This window comes from Ostrinia furnacalis, unplaced genomic scaffold (genome assembly GCF_004193835.3).
Source record: "Ostrinia furnacalis isolate ACB-3 unplaced genomic scaffold, ASM419383v2 OfSCF2600, whole genome shotgun sequence".
NCBI classification, from domain to species: Eukaryota; Metazoa; Arthropoda; class Insecta; order Lepidoptera; family Crambidae; genus Ostrinia; species Ostrinia furnacalis.
In genome coordinates this window covers 568,782-583,960 of record NW_021132839.1, presented here as the reverse complement: position 1 = coordinate 583,960, position 15,179 = coordinate 568,782, and the positions used below count along the sequence as shown (strand labels likewise).

The following is a 15,179-nucleotide window of genomic DNA, read 5'->3' as shown; positions in this document are numbered from 1 at the left end:
CTTTTGTCTGTTTTCTTTCAATTTCAGTTCTATCCATATTATTTCACTAAATGGTCAGTATCTGGAGAGATGGATATTTTAAATCATCTACCAGTAGCATAGAGACTGAGTAGAATCAAGTATGCCAGTAGGTACCTACTGGTAATAGGACTACAGGATGATGATGATGATGATGATGATCTATACATGGCGAATGTTTCAAGTGTTAGGGAGTCGATTTCAGTAAAGCTAAACTGCTTAATAGATTTTTTTAAAGGTTCTGAATTCTTTGATATTCAAGATTTTGTGACTCGTCAGATAGTTTAATATTTTAAATTTGATTGTTATAATTAGACATCGGATTATATGCATTTGCATTATTGCATATGCAAACGCATATACTTAGTAATCCAGTACATTATAATAAGTGTGCTTAGTTGGTCATTACATTCGAGGCAAGATTGCATTTGCAGCTGCCAAACGCGAGGGTGTAATTAATCTGAGAGTGTAATTACTGATGCGCACGCGTTGAAACGACGTTTTTCAACACATTTGTGAGGAAAATAATACTTTCCTTTACTTTTCTCAATTAATAATTATCAAAAAATGGCGCGCTGATGTTTTCGCGCAACGACCTGTCATAATATTACATAAGTTATTAAACAGCGTACGTCATAATAAATGAGATGGCGCTGATGCTTGATCAGCCTAATGTAAGAAAAATATTCAAAAACAGATATCATAAATTCAATTATCCATTTTAATAAAGGCATTCATTCAAAATATTATTTTTGGCAAAAGCATCTAAAAATTTATTATTTTTAAAAGATTTTCAATATCACACTACTTTTACGAGCAAGTGTGTTGAAAAACAGTGGAAATTATTCGTTTGGTCGAGTTTCCTTCATAAAACTGTTTGGTACCTAATTAAATAATAATAATTTGCATTGCCTGATTCTTCGTTTAATTTGTATTATAATAATTATTAAAATTATTAATGTTAATATTTGAATAGAATCACATTTTATTTATAATTATAATTAATATACTTTCTTTTTTAATCTACCTACGTGATAGTATTTTGGTAAGCAAATTGTTAATTTTAAATTAGTGTTTAATTCGTATTTATTATTGTTTTTAGGTGTCTATTTTGGGAATTTATATTGTACGGTTTTCATCTTAGCATCACAATTAACTTTTAAAGCACTTTGATGTGAGATTGTTTTTATATTTTTTTTATAGTTGAATTTCTTCATGTTGATTATTTTAATGTTGTGCAATATATTGTATACTTATTTTTTATGCTGTTGATACGACTAGGCGCAGATCACCGACTTTTAGTTGGCCGATATTTGGGTCTTGGGTCGGGCTTTTAATAAGTACCTATGGGCATGTATGAAAGTGCGCACAATACACCGATTTGGTATCGGCCGATTCTTCATACAAATAAGAATCGGGCCCAACCATCGGCCAACTTAAAGTCTGTGGTCTGCGCTTAGGCTAGAGGCTCCTTGATAATCGCAAGAAGATACAATACAGATATCACCAAGGTACGGGAAATCTTGCTTAGAAATAAAATTGAATAAATCGACCCGTATGTGGCAAGGATTACCAGGAGCCCTAGACAAGTGGCACTATTTGATCGCTCTGAAAGTCAAATACCTTTACAGAGCAAAGTAACTGCATAAATGCTGCAATGCATGAAATTACAAGTGTTAATTTAACAGCGTTTTGCCACTTGTTTGGGGGACAGATCTCATCGAGCCTTTAGTCTCAACATTTTCAAAATTATGCCATTGTAGACTGTATTATGTGCAATGTAAGGAAGTAAGGCGTATTGAACAGTAGCTCCGGACTCTTATTGGATCTGAAAATATTACCTACCTTAATAAATAATGTTTCCTGATATAATGTAAAATTAATTCTCACCAAAGAAACGGAATTATTGTAATACTCGCATAAATAAATGATCACTTTGGATACTTTTGTCTATTTTATTTCAATTTCACGTCTATCCATATTATTTCACTATAGATAATGGTCAGTAGGTATCTAGAGAGATGGATATTTTAATGGCAATATGTAGTAGTGTATCATCTACCAGTAGCATAGTAGAATTAAATATGCCAGGCACCTACCGGTACCATAGAATAGGATAGGGTGATGATCTCAGGGCGACGAATGTTTCAAGTGTTCAGGAGTCGATTTCAGTAAAGTAAACAGCTTCATAGATTTTTTAAAGATTCTGAATTCTTTGTTATTTATTATGATTTTGTGACATCAGAAAGTTTGATATTTTAAATATTTTCGATACTTTTAATTTAATGTTTATGCAAAACATTTACGTAAAACGGAACGTCATATTGGTGTCGCGCTGAATATGCATAAAATCGAATCATACGATTTAAGTTTACTTATCGATAACTTCAGACCAAGGTCGATAAATAAGTAATCTGTGGTCGATAACAGAATGTAATAAATTACTGGAGTTTATTTTACTGTTTTATTAAAAATACAATTACTTTTAAGTCAATAAAATAACATGCATTATTCTATATATTTTTTTCTTGCCAATTTTATATCTAGTATAGCTTTCTCGAATTTAATAATCGAATAAAGTCAAATCGATTACACATACCTGTGTAACATTGACATTTCAGAAGTTTATCGATCGACGACACTAATGTCGCTTTGAAATGGCCGACGTTTAGGGGGAGTGTCTTGCGGAAATTGGGATTTTGGAATATTATTTACGCGATAACGTGAGTAAATGTTCGCAAATAACTAAATTAGTGATAAGCCACACAACTTATGTTAGCTCCCTCGCTAAAACCATCGATGCTGCTAATATAGGCCATTTCCGGTGGCTCAGCCGGCCAACTATTCAAAACAAAAGGTGTTTCTTTATTATCCAGTGTTTTTCCATTTGTGAGCTCTAAAGGTCATTGTTATTCCGTGTAATAATATCCAAAGTTACTCCAGATATAAAATCGATACATTTAGTCTGCTAAAATGATCGTTTCCGTCAGTTCCATTGAGATAACTTTAGTGTGATTCTACTTCGAGATATGAGTGTATCTCTACAGATATGAAATGAGCATTACATTTCCTGTTATATTCGGAATCGGAGTGTTTTCAGTCTTGACTGTAAAACCAAATTCCTTTGTGTTAGAGGATATTCTTACCCATATCCTGTTTGCTTTGTGTTCCAGATAATTGATCGCAGACTATATTCTTACATTCCAATAACAGAAGACTGATTAACTTTTTAAACCGTGGAGAAAAATGGCTTGGCGTTTTAAAGCCTCCAAATACAAAAATGCGGCACCAATCGTGCCTAAACCAGAGACTTGTATTAGAGATATTTGTGTCGGGTCATATCAGACTTATGGGAACAATATTTGCGCTTCGGCCGCCTTTATGGCGTTCAACTGGGAGCATGTGGGGTCCAGCATGGCCGTGCTGCCACTTGACGACTGCGGACGGAAAAGCAAGACCATGCCGCTGCTCCATGCACACTCCGATACCATAACCGACATGGAGTTCTCTCCATTCCATGATGGGTTACTGCTGACTGGATCCCAGGATTCCTTGGTGAGTGAATATAGTGTTCAAATTCAGCAAACTATGCAATATTGTTAGTAACCTAGATGCCCACTGAAGCATTGGAAGTAGATTTTGCCTTTCCAAAGCATATTTTCGCAAATGAGATACGAAAGAAATTAATTTGTTTCTCTAGCGCACTAGTGAGCAGTAATTTATTTCATTATTTGTATAATTTATTTTAGTAACATTTAGTTATGTAGTTTTATAACAAGTATTGGGATTGGTTGCGTTATTTACCTTGTTAGCTTTTGTACACAAATAGTAATGGCATCCAATTAGTTGTTGTCTATAAGTGCCACTAATTAGTGGTGGTGCGCTTATCTCTTGTAAGCTAATGAAAAATGAGTCATTTTGTTCCTGGATGCTTGCTTTCTTTTACAGCAAACCAAAAAATGTGTATTGTATCAATGAGTGAGTTATACAGACTTATACAATTATTTACTGTAACTTGTTTCTTGGTTTTGTATTGTTGTATTGTACTACATATTTCTGTTTCATGGCACTTGTAGAAATATGTTTAACAAGACATAACTAAAATTTATTTTAAAATTTAATTAAAAACTGTCAAATAACTATGTTATTCTTTATCAGAAGTAGATCAATTGACAACTATTTGTTCCTTTTTTGTTTGGATTCCTGAATGGTTTTTTTAATCATTTACTTTTTTACTTAAATTAAAAATAAATAAAATAAATAAATGATGATGATTATGATAGTACAAAATGAGTTAAAATTGATAAAAATTCAGGAGCATTTGGAAAATAGATTGAAGAGGAAGTCTATCATTTGCTCCTCCACCACCTCTGCTAGTAGGATCCAGGATGTAGTAGGTCCATTATGTGGAATGACTAACTAGACCAATGACCCCTTTGTATAATGCTCACTCTTACCAAATTTTCCCTTAGCCTCTGGTAAAAAGAGTGGTCATGATCCTGCAGTAGAGATCGAAACATCTAGACTGCATCCCACTTAACATCAGGTGCGATTGTGGTCAAATACCTGCCTTGTTTTGCATAAAATAAAAGAAAAATCAACCTGATGATTGACTTACTTGATTTAAGGTCCTATGTCCCCTAGATGGGGCAGAGGGCGTCCACAACAGTCCTCCATCGCGTCCGATCTTGAGTTTCGCTTTTGATCTCGCTCCAAGTCTTGCCAATCTTTTTTGCCTCATCTGCTACAATGCGCCGGCACTTTTGCGTTTGCTTGGGGCGACCACGTTTGATGATCATGTTTAATGCTGAAAAACTAGGACCCACATTGACCTTTGCATAAAATTTCTAGGTGAAAGTCTGGCACATCCCCCCAGAAGGGTTGAAAGAGTCTCTCTCGACCCCAGAGTGCACTCTATCCCAGAAGCAAAGGAGGGTTGAGAACGTTGGCTTCCACCCCGTGGCTGATGGGCTTATCCATGTAGCATCAGGCCATGAACTGGCTCTGTGGGACTTGACTAAGCAAAAAGAAGCTTTTGGTGAGTAAAAATGAAAGGTTTTTTTTGTTTCTTATGTCTCTCTTAGAATGTCTCAGCATCTACAGCAAACTACAACAAACTAAAACTACCTCTATGAGTGTGGCAGGTAGATAACTGATGAAAAACATACATAAATGCAATTAACAGCTATGTATAATTGTGAGCATTTGTTTTTGTGGGCACTAACATTTTTAACAGATATTTATGCGTCATTTGTTTATTCAATTGGTCACTAAACTTTGATTTCCACCATATTGGGATGATTGGGTGTCATTATCAGTTGTAATTAATATCAGTGTTTTTTATTGACAACCACTCTAATATTCTACCTGCAGTAAATAGAGACCATGCAGAAGTCATCCAGTCTACGTCATGGAAAAAAGATGGCAGACTGCTAGCAACCTCGTGCAAGGACAAGAAAGTCCGCGTGATCGACCCGCGCGCCGCCAGCCCTATTCTGGAAGTGGCCAACAGCCACCAGAACATCAAGGATAGTAGGGTGGTTTGGCTCGGAGATCAGGACAGGATACTTACTACTGGTGAGTTTTTTTGGCTTATTGAAGGTGGAAGTATTCCATTCTTCTGTTTGTCGTGTCGACAATAAACCTATACAGTGTCAGCCCAAAACTCCGCTACAAGAGTGGCGTTGTCAGCAGCATTCATTAAATCTTCCTGCGTGTAGTTGTTTGGGTATGCAGGGCACGACATCGTGTGCTTCATCAACTGTATTCCATTTTTGAATGATTTTAGCTGATGTTTTTGCTCTCATAGGAAAGGGTACTGTTTACGAGTTAGAGAATCACTAAAAAGAATTCATTGTAATTCATAATTTATGTGTTGTCTTTCATGGTAAAGTTTTCAAATAGACTTATTTTTAAACCATCATATCATATCACTGAGTAATTGGAACTTTTTGTTGAACAAGGAAAATATGCTATGCTAACCCCAAATGATCTGGGATAATAAAAGCTAATTAATATTTACAGAATAGTTTATCATTAACAATGTATAAAGTGTTCAATAATTAATTAACAATTAAAATGTACAATTTTTGCAATACAATAATAGTTCAGCATAAAATGGGGTTCAAACCTACATTTTTTGGATCTCAAATCGGCCATTCGAACTTATGAGAATGGAGTATAGTAGTTATAATACAATTTTTCCATTTCCCAGGCTTCGACTCGGCCCGCCTTCGACAGATCATGATCCGCGACATCCGCAACTTATCACAGACCCAGAAGACGTTAGAACTGGACTGCTCCACCGGCATCCTCATGCCTCTCTTCGACGCTGATACCAACATGCTGTTCTTGGCTGGGAAAGGGGATACGACTATACTGTATATGGAGCTGACGGATCGGGAGCCGTACCTTATTGAGGGGCTGAGGCATTCTGGTGAGTTGCTGCTTTGTTTTGGTCTTTCAGGTCATTAGAGTTTAGAATTTAGAAGAAGAATTGGTATTTTATTGGTAAATTTTTGAAGCAATACAAGTTATAATCTAAGAGTAGGCGCACACCGTTGATTTTTCGTCGGCCGATAGTTTAGTCGGGTAGTTGATCAAATCCCACCACCACCCATGGCCATACCAACCTCGCGGTTATTGTGGCCGAATCTTGAGAGATGCGCGCGGAATTGCGGCTGCCTACGGCAGATTGCACTCCACCGCGCGCAATTCTTGACTCTCTACAAGTTCTTTAATCTTTGTCCATTTGTCCCTTGCCACTCTCCCCCTTCTGGGGCATGGACTCTACTAGCACGTTGGCAGAGGCGGCGTAAGGCGTAGGCGACGTGGGCCACCGCCTACGGCCTCGCGGTACAAGGGGCCTCGCGCATCAAAAATTTTGAAAAAATGTATACAAGGTGGAGATGACAATATCACAATACGAACATTGACTATTAAATATAAATTCTTGATAGCTAAACAATGTAGTTAAAAATAAAAATATATTTTTTTCCAAACAAATTCAGCCATAATCAGACACAAAATTAAGCAACAACACGGTTTTAAGTGACGAACATTATTCTTTGGCGCAATATTCCTTTAAAAATAATCACTGAATCAAGAAATCAGAAACTGTCAATGTATAGACCATTGACCCTTTTTTTTTATTATTTCATAAAATCCGTCTTCAGGTCGCCACTAGGGCTTGCAAAATCGGATAGTTTTCAATTCCGGAACTGATTTCCGATATTGGGCACTCAACTCCGGAATTCCGGAACTAGTTCCGGAGTTGGTTAAAAAAAGAAAGCGCCACCCGACAAACATGTACACGTATGTGGCATCCACTTCAGGACCTTGTCCCATCGGCCGTCTGTTCTACGTACTATGTGCCCTGCCCATTGCCACTTCAGCTTGCAAATCCGACCGCTATGTCAGGCGACTGTAGTAATCTCCACATTTCTGGTTCGATCTCGAAAAGAAACACCGAGCATTAGCCCTCTTCATAGCACGCTGTGCAACTTTGAGCTTATTATAAGGCCTATTTATAGTGAGAGGCCACGTTTTCAAAACATAATGTCATCACTACTGGTAACACTCACTAATTGTAGACTTTCGTCTTTGAGTACTGAGGTGTTTTGGTTGAAAAGATGTTATGTAGTTTCTCATACGCTCCCCAGCCGAGTTCGATTCGACGTATTATAACGTAATATAGAATCGCCCTCGTGCTCAGCCAGGCTCAAAGACCTTCTAATAGTCCAAGAACGCCAGTCATAATGGCAAGTTAGACTCTTCGGTCTTCTGTATAACCTGCCGTAGCGTATAGATGTGGTATATGGTACTGTTAACCTTTTCGATAACCGGCTTCCTCGAGAGGCTATAAGTCATCGAACCTACGCGCGAGACTATTCGTGATGACTCTCAAAAACAGTTTGTAGACATGACTCAGAACCCAGATGGGCCTGTAATTCCTTAATAAGGCTTTTACTCCTGTCTTGAAGAAAAACACCACTACGCCTCTGTTCCATGCCTCTGGCATTATTCCCTGGAGAAGACGAAGTTACAGAGTCTCTGAAGAACTTTCAGTATCGGTTTTCCACCCGCCGCGATCAGAAGCTCCGAGGTTATTCCATCATCACCCGGTGCCTTGTTGTTTTTTAGTTGTATGAGAGCCATCCTAATCTCGTATAGGCTGATGTCCGGGATATCTTCGATATATTGTCGAGTTAGCTTAGCTCTTGGTGGAACTATCCTGTGGTTGAGCTATTAACAGGTTAGGTGACCGTGGTATAATCATTTTGAAAACTTAAAATAATTTATGAAAAATTTCAATATCGGAATACGTTATTGGCTTCAGTTCCGGAATTGAAATATCGGAAAAAACCTATCCGGAATTCCGGAGTTACGAAAATCCGGAATTCCGGTATTCAAGCCCTAGTCGCCACAGAACAAGGCCTCGCGAAATCTGTCTTGCCCACATCAAATTTAGGTCTTGCCCCGCCTCTGCACGTTGGCACTATCCGGTGCCTGGCCGCTAGGCGTCTGTCCGTTCCGCCTCCTGTGCCACGCGTGCGCGAAACATCGCAGCCGCGCGAAGTTCGCCTCCGAGCTGACAAGATCGGGGTACCACGCAGGACCGTAACCCTCCGAGAGCGCTATCCCACTCAGCATCTCCCACCGCAGGTCTAGGTCTGGGTAGTTGATCAGTATGGGCATGTATGGAAGTGCGCACACTACGCCGATTCGATTTGGCCGATTCTACATACAATTTAAAATCGGGCACAACTATCGGCCAACTAAAAATCAACGGTGTGCGCCTACTCTAAATGTTGACATAGACTTCTGTCAATTCTGTCTGTCTTCTTGTAGAGATGATTGTCATGCAGACAGAAGTTATTTCGCTGATTGAAATTTTATTTTCCAAGTTGAACGCAATATTTAGATACCTTGCATTTCGATACGTTGACGAATTCTTTCTATTTATCTTTCTCTATGCTCCCCCGTTCCACCCGTCAGTGTGGGGAGTATGGACAAAATTCTACATTTTATTTATTTTTACTTTAAAAAAAAGATTATTAGTTACTTATTACATTAGCTTCTAGTAAATTAGACAGGGTCGTCGTTCTGCAGTGGAGATTAAATAACTGATGATAATGATGATTATTATACGTCCGTCTACAGGCGAGCAGACCAAGGGCGCGTGCCTAGTGCCGAAGCGTGCATTGCGCGTGATGGAGGGCGAAGTCAATCGTGTGCTGCAACTCACGGGCTCGTCCGTCGTGCCCATCATGTACCAGGTGCCCAGGAAGGTAAGAACTTGGTATTCTTAGCGATACACAAACAAAATCCTTGGAAATACTTGGAAATACGTCTTTCGGCTGAAACGAACGAACGAACACAAACAAAACCGTATTGAGACTTGTTTATACCTCACACATCTACACACTGTTGTGTTAGCAACTCATTAGCCTAATTAGGTAGGTGATACCATTAGCCATTAATTTAAACTAAACTCTTTTCGTACAACTATTCAGTTAGATTTTTTGATGTCTCTTGATATTTGGCGTCTTTAGAGAACCATATTTCGTGGAGTATAATACGTAACTTTCCTTACCGCTACTTTGGGATAACACTCCGTATGTAAGGGCCCTCGCCCACAGCGACTTTTTGCTTGCTGTCGTCGCTACTAACGCTCGTTAGTCGCATTTGAAACGCACTACAGAAGTACTAATGCGCTACAACAGCGTGACTGCATCGCTACAAAAAGTCGCCGTGGGCGAGGGCCCTAAGAAACAATTCTATTCACCCTTATACCAACAAAATCGTTGATTAAACATTTTAACTATGTTTACTTTTTTTACTATTTTATGGAACTTTTTAATTGTAACCTGACCTTTTTCTGGTAGAGCTACCGCGAGTACCATGCTGATCTGTACCCTGACACAAGCGGGTGCATGACGTACCTCAGCGCGCCCATGTGGCTCGACAACCAGGACTACCCTGTGCCGAACATCTCGCTGCACCCTAACGCCAACAACTGTACCCAGGTATTTACCTAGTTGTACCTCCTATAACTATAAAGGCTCCCACAGACCAAACGCAGGACAGAAGCAGTGCGGTTCAGTTGCAGCGCGGCTGAGGCACACTGAAAGCAGCGCAATTTCAAAGCAGTTGCAACGCGGGCGGTTGTCAAAAATTTAAATATTCGAAAACCGCTTTCAACGCGCCGCTTCTGTCCTGCACCCGCGCCGCCTCGTTTGTATTTCGGCAGTTGTAGTGCAGCGCGGTTGGAGCGCGGGCCCGCGTTCATGTTTGGTGTGACATACTTCAAAGAGTTTCTTGTATTACAACTTGCGCGGGCCCGCATTCAAACTGCGCTGCTACTGCCCTGCGTATGGTCTGCCGAATGCTTAAGTTCTTGCAACTCACGAAGGCGAGTGAGTTTTACTTGTGGGTGTGCATGCACATAACGATAGTGTACTGTCTGTCAAAACTTTTAAAACGTAGCAAGCCACCACACATGTTAAGCTCTCTCGCCTTCGTGAATTGCAACAACTATACCCAAGTATGTACCTAGTTGTACCCCCTATAAACAATTATAGGGTACAAACCCAAGTATGTACCTAGTAATAATAACCTCCACAACTGTACCCACACAAGTAACTAGTGTTACTCCAAGAATTGTACCTAGTACCCACACTTATACCCGACCGAAGGTAAGTCTGCGATGTTTGAATAGCAATATTTTTAATTCTAAGCGGAGTGTATTAAATAAGGTGTTTTTAGCCGGTGGAAATTTTGAAATGTTTTGCCATTAAACATGTTTTTATTATGTGTACAATATACGCAGTTTTTGCATGTATTTTGTTTCGTTGTAGTGTAAGTACATATTATTGTTTATATTATATTCCTTTAAATAGGTAATTGTTTATGTAGTAATGAGTTGCGATAAATAATAATTGTTGTGATATAATTTATTTTATAATTTTCCCCATACCCTGGTACATTGGACGTTGGTAACTAACACTGGATGGAAATAAAGTGTTTATTATTATACCGTTTATTTTTGTGTTTTTTAGTTGGTGTTGTATTTTTGTGTGGTTTTTTGTAGACTAGTTTTTATGGGTGAGTGTGCTTTTTATTATGAATGAAGTGAGTATTTTATTTAACGTTTTTGTAAATTTATTTTATGCGGTTTGGGATTATTTTTGGTTTTACATTTGTTTTTATTATTCTAATAGTGTCAGGTAAAATGTTATGCTTTCTTTCAGGTGCACAGAGGTAATCTAGAAGAAGTGGTGAAAGCAGTCCTAGCGATGCCTCCTCCAAAGAAGACTGATACCAAAAAATCGACCACGCCAGCGCAAATCGAGGAACCGACCAAACCAGTTCAGAAAGCCCAACCGCCGCCTGAAACAAAAGACGAAGACCGCATTGACTTTGTCAACGTAAAAGACCTAATCAAAGGCATGGAGNAGTTAACACAACGCATAGACAACGTTAACACCGAGGAAGACGCTCCAGTTGATGAGACTGCGGAAGTAGATGTGCAACCATCGACTTTTAGTATAAATAAAAAACCTTTTGAAGATTTATGCAAAATTCTTCTGCAGAAGAAGAGGCGCTCTCTAACACTTTTAGATCATTCTGAGGAGGAATTAGTTTACGCTTTATGTGCTAAACTGAAAGAGTCTAACAAAACGAAATTAGCGACTACCTATAATCAAAGAACTGTTCCAAAACGAAGAACAGTGTGAAATAGTAGACAATCTTTTAACTTAAAACTGGGTCTAGCTGAAGATAAACGTTAGCGCTAGTTACATCATGTAATTTGTCAAAATGGCAATATCGCAATTTGAGATTCATTCTCACTTCAAAGAGTATTTATGAGCTTCCATCCTATCAAAAGCTTCTGAAAACAAAAAAAAACTTGTTATCCTTCAGAGAGAGATGATATTTGTGTGAGTTATCAATGATGGACATATTGTAAATTGGGCAACCTCTCGTATAAGCTACTTTTTGACGGCCAGCGGACCTACACATACAACGTTGTATTAAGTAGGTATTTCCCTTAATTTTTTATTTTATTTTATTAAAAGCCGATGCATACGAGCGTGCGCGAGTGCGAGTCGTTGTTATGTGTCATCAAAGGTGTCCCTTATACACCATATTGTAATTTTGGCAATTATTCGTGGAAATATTTGATATAAAAAAATCGATTTTTCAACCCTCGATAACTGACAAGTATCTTCGCATGAAATACTCAGAATCACTTGTTTTATAACATGTGTGATCGGCATCTTGACATCGTTAAAGAATTTCGAAAAATTGACAGAAACGTAATTTCTTCCATACAAAAAATATGTATTTATTTTTTTTTACTACGAAATAGACGTCGTAGGATTGTAATATTTTTTTGCCTTATTAGTTATCATAGCAGTAACCATCAAAAAAAATTTCGTGCTTCTAGCATCAATGTCCATGTTTTATTAAATCGGGACCACCGTGCGCCGCCAAGTTTGCTTGGGGCGACCATGTTAGATGATGATTTGAAATTTCTAGGTGAAAGTCTGGCACATCCCCCCAGAAGGGTTGAAAGAGTCTCTCTCAACCCCAGAGTGCACTCTGTCCCAGAAGCAAAGGAGGGTTGAGAATGTTGGTTTCCACCCTGTGGCTGATGGGCTTATCCATGTAGCATCAGGCCATGAACTGGCTCTGTGGGACTTGACTAAGCAAAAAGAAGCTTTTGGTGAGTAAAAATGAAAAGTTTTTTTTGTTTCTTACTTATGTCTCTCTTAGAATGTCTCAGCATCTACAGCAAACTACAACAAACTAAAACTACCTCTATGAGTGTGGCAGGTAGATAACTGATGAAAAACATACATAAATGCAATTAACAGCTATGTATAATTGTGAGCATTTGTTTTTGTGGGCACTAACATTTTTAACAGATATTTATGCGTCATTTGTTTATTCAATTGGTCCCTAAACTTTGATTTCCACCATATTGGGATGATTGGGTGTCATTATCAGTTGTAATATCAGTGTTTTTTATTGACAACCACTCTAATATTCTACCTGCAGTAAATAGAGACCACGCAGAAGTGATCCAATCTACGTCATGGAAAAAGGATGGCAGACTGCTAGCAACCTCGTGCAAGGACAAGAAAGTCCGTGTGATCGACCCGCGCGCTGCCAGCCCTATTCTGGAGGTGGCTAACAGCCACCAGAACATCAAGGACAGCAGGGTAGTCTGGCTCGGAGATCAGGACAGGATACTTACTACTGGTGAGTTTTTTGAGCATATTGAAGGTGGAAGTATTCCATTCTTCTGTTTGTCGTGTCGACAATAAACCTATACAGTGTCAGCCCAAAACTCCGCTACAAGAGTGGCGTTGTCAGTAGCATTCATTAAATCTTTCTGCGTCTAGTTGTTTGGGTATGCAGGGCACGACATCGTGTGCTTCATCAACTGTATTCCATTTTTGATTGATTTTAGCTGATGTTTTTGGTCTCATAGGAAAGGGTACTGTTTACGAGTTAGAGAATCACTAAAAATAATTCATTGTAATTCATAATTTATGTGTTGTCTTTCATGGTAAAGTTTTCAAATAGACTTATTTTTAAACCATCATATCATATCACTGAGTAATTGGAACTTTTTGTTGAACAAGGAAAATATGCTATGCTAACCCCAAATGACCTGGGATGATAAAGGCTTATTAATATTCACAGAATAGTTAACTATTAATGAATAAAGTGTTCAATAATTAATTAAAATTATTAATTAACAATTAAAATGTAAAATTACAATACAATAATAGTTCAGCATAAAATGGGGTTCGAACCCACATTCTTTGGATCTCAAATCGGCCACTCGAACTTATGAGAATGGAGTATAGTAGTTATAATACAATTTTTCCATTTCCCAGGCTTCGACTCGGCCCGCCTTCGTCAGATCATGATCCGCGACATCCGCAACTTATCTCAGACCCAGAAAACTTTAGAACTGGACTGCTCCACCGGCATCCTCATGCCTCTTTTCGACGCTGATACCAACATGCTGTTCTTGGCTGGGAAAGGGGATACGACCATACTGTATATGGAGCTGACGGATCGGGAGCCGTACCTTATTGAGGGGCTGAGGCATTCTGGTGAGTCACTGCTTTGTTTTGATCTTTCAGGTTGTTAGAATTGGTATTATATTGGTCAACTTTTCAAGCAATTCAAGTTGTCTAATATAAGGCTGAGTTGCACCACCTAAGTTTAACCGTAACAATAACAATAACCGGTGATTTTTGTATTTAGTTTGACTGATTTTTGATGTTTGTCAAAGTTAAAGAAAGATGGTGCAACTCAGCCTAAGAAAGTTGACATAGACTTCTGCCATATTTGTAGAGATTATTGTCATATTGACGTAATCTCGCTGATACAAATTGTATTTTCGAAGTTGAACGCAATCTTTAGATACCCTGCATTTTGAACAGATATATGTGTACGATTATAGAATGAATTCTTTAGTTAGATCATCTTTCTCCCTCATACTCCCCAACCCATCTCGCCGGGGAGTGTAGGACAAATCCTACATTTGCCTAAGTCGTTTTCCTTTTGCGGAGACGAAATGAATTGATATAATGACAATCATGTATGATCAATGATCATGTACGTCGTCTACAGGCGAGCAGACCAAGGGCGCGTGCCTAGTTCCGAAGCGTGCATTACGCGTGATGGAGGGCGAAGTAAATCGTGTGCTGCAACTCACGGGCTCGTCCGTCGTGCCCATCATGTACCAGGTGCCCAGGAAGGTAAGAACTTGGTATACAGGGTGTTAGGTAAATGGGTATATGAGCCGACACTAGCCCATGTTAACATGACCATATAAATGGTATGGTGAAATCAGAAATTTGATATCACCATTTTAACTTTTTTAATTTTCATACAAGATAAATTTTATAAAATCCGATTTGTATGAAAATTAAAATAATTAAAATGAAGATATCAATTTTCTGACTTCACTATACCATTTATATGCCCATGTTAACATGGGCTAGTGTCGGCTTATATACCCATTTACCTAACACCGTGTATTTAGCGATACACAAAATCCTTGGAAATCCTTGGGGGAGGCCTTTGTCCAGCAGTGGACGTCTTTCGGATGAAACGAACGAATGAACGAACGA

General features: G+C 38.6%; 1 protein-coding gene across 13 annotated transcripts in view; it reads left to right on the top strand.

Moving 5' to 3' along the window:
- Window positions 1–2,653: 2,653 nt before the first annotated feature.
- pod1 (coronin) overlaps window positions 2,654–15,179 on the top strand; it is a 40,182-nt gene continuing 27,656 nt past the window's right edge. For 10 of the 13 annotated variants that reach the window (XM_028309028.1, XM_028309025.1, XM_028309023.1 and 7 more), the window contains exons 1-6: window positions 2,654–2,741; window positions 3,192–3,573; window positions 4,870–5,056; window positions 5,392–5,595; window positions 13,932–14,153; window positions 14,677–14,804. In XM_028309028.1, the coding sequence (XP_028164829.1) occupies window positions 3,265–3,573; window positions 4,870–5,056; window positions 5,392–5,595; window positions 13,932–14,153; window positions 14,677–14,804 (1,050 nt within the window). In that variant the 5' untranslated portion in view covers window positions 2,654–2,741; window positions 3,192–3,264. The other 3 variants (XM_028309018.1, XM_028309020.1, XM_028309021.1) reach the window with 3 other exon arrangements.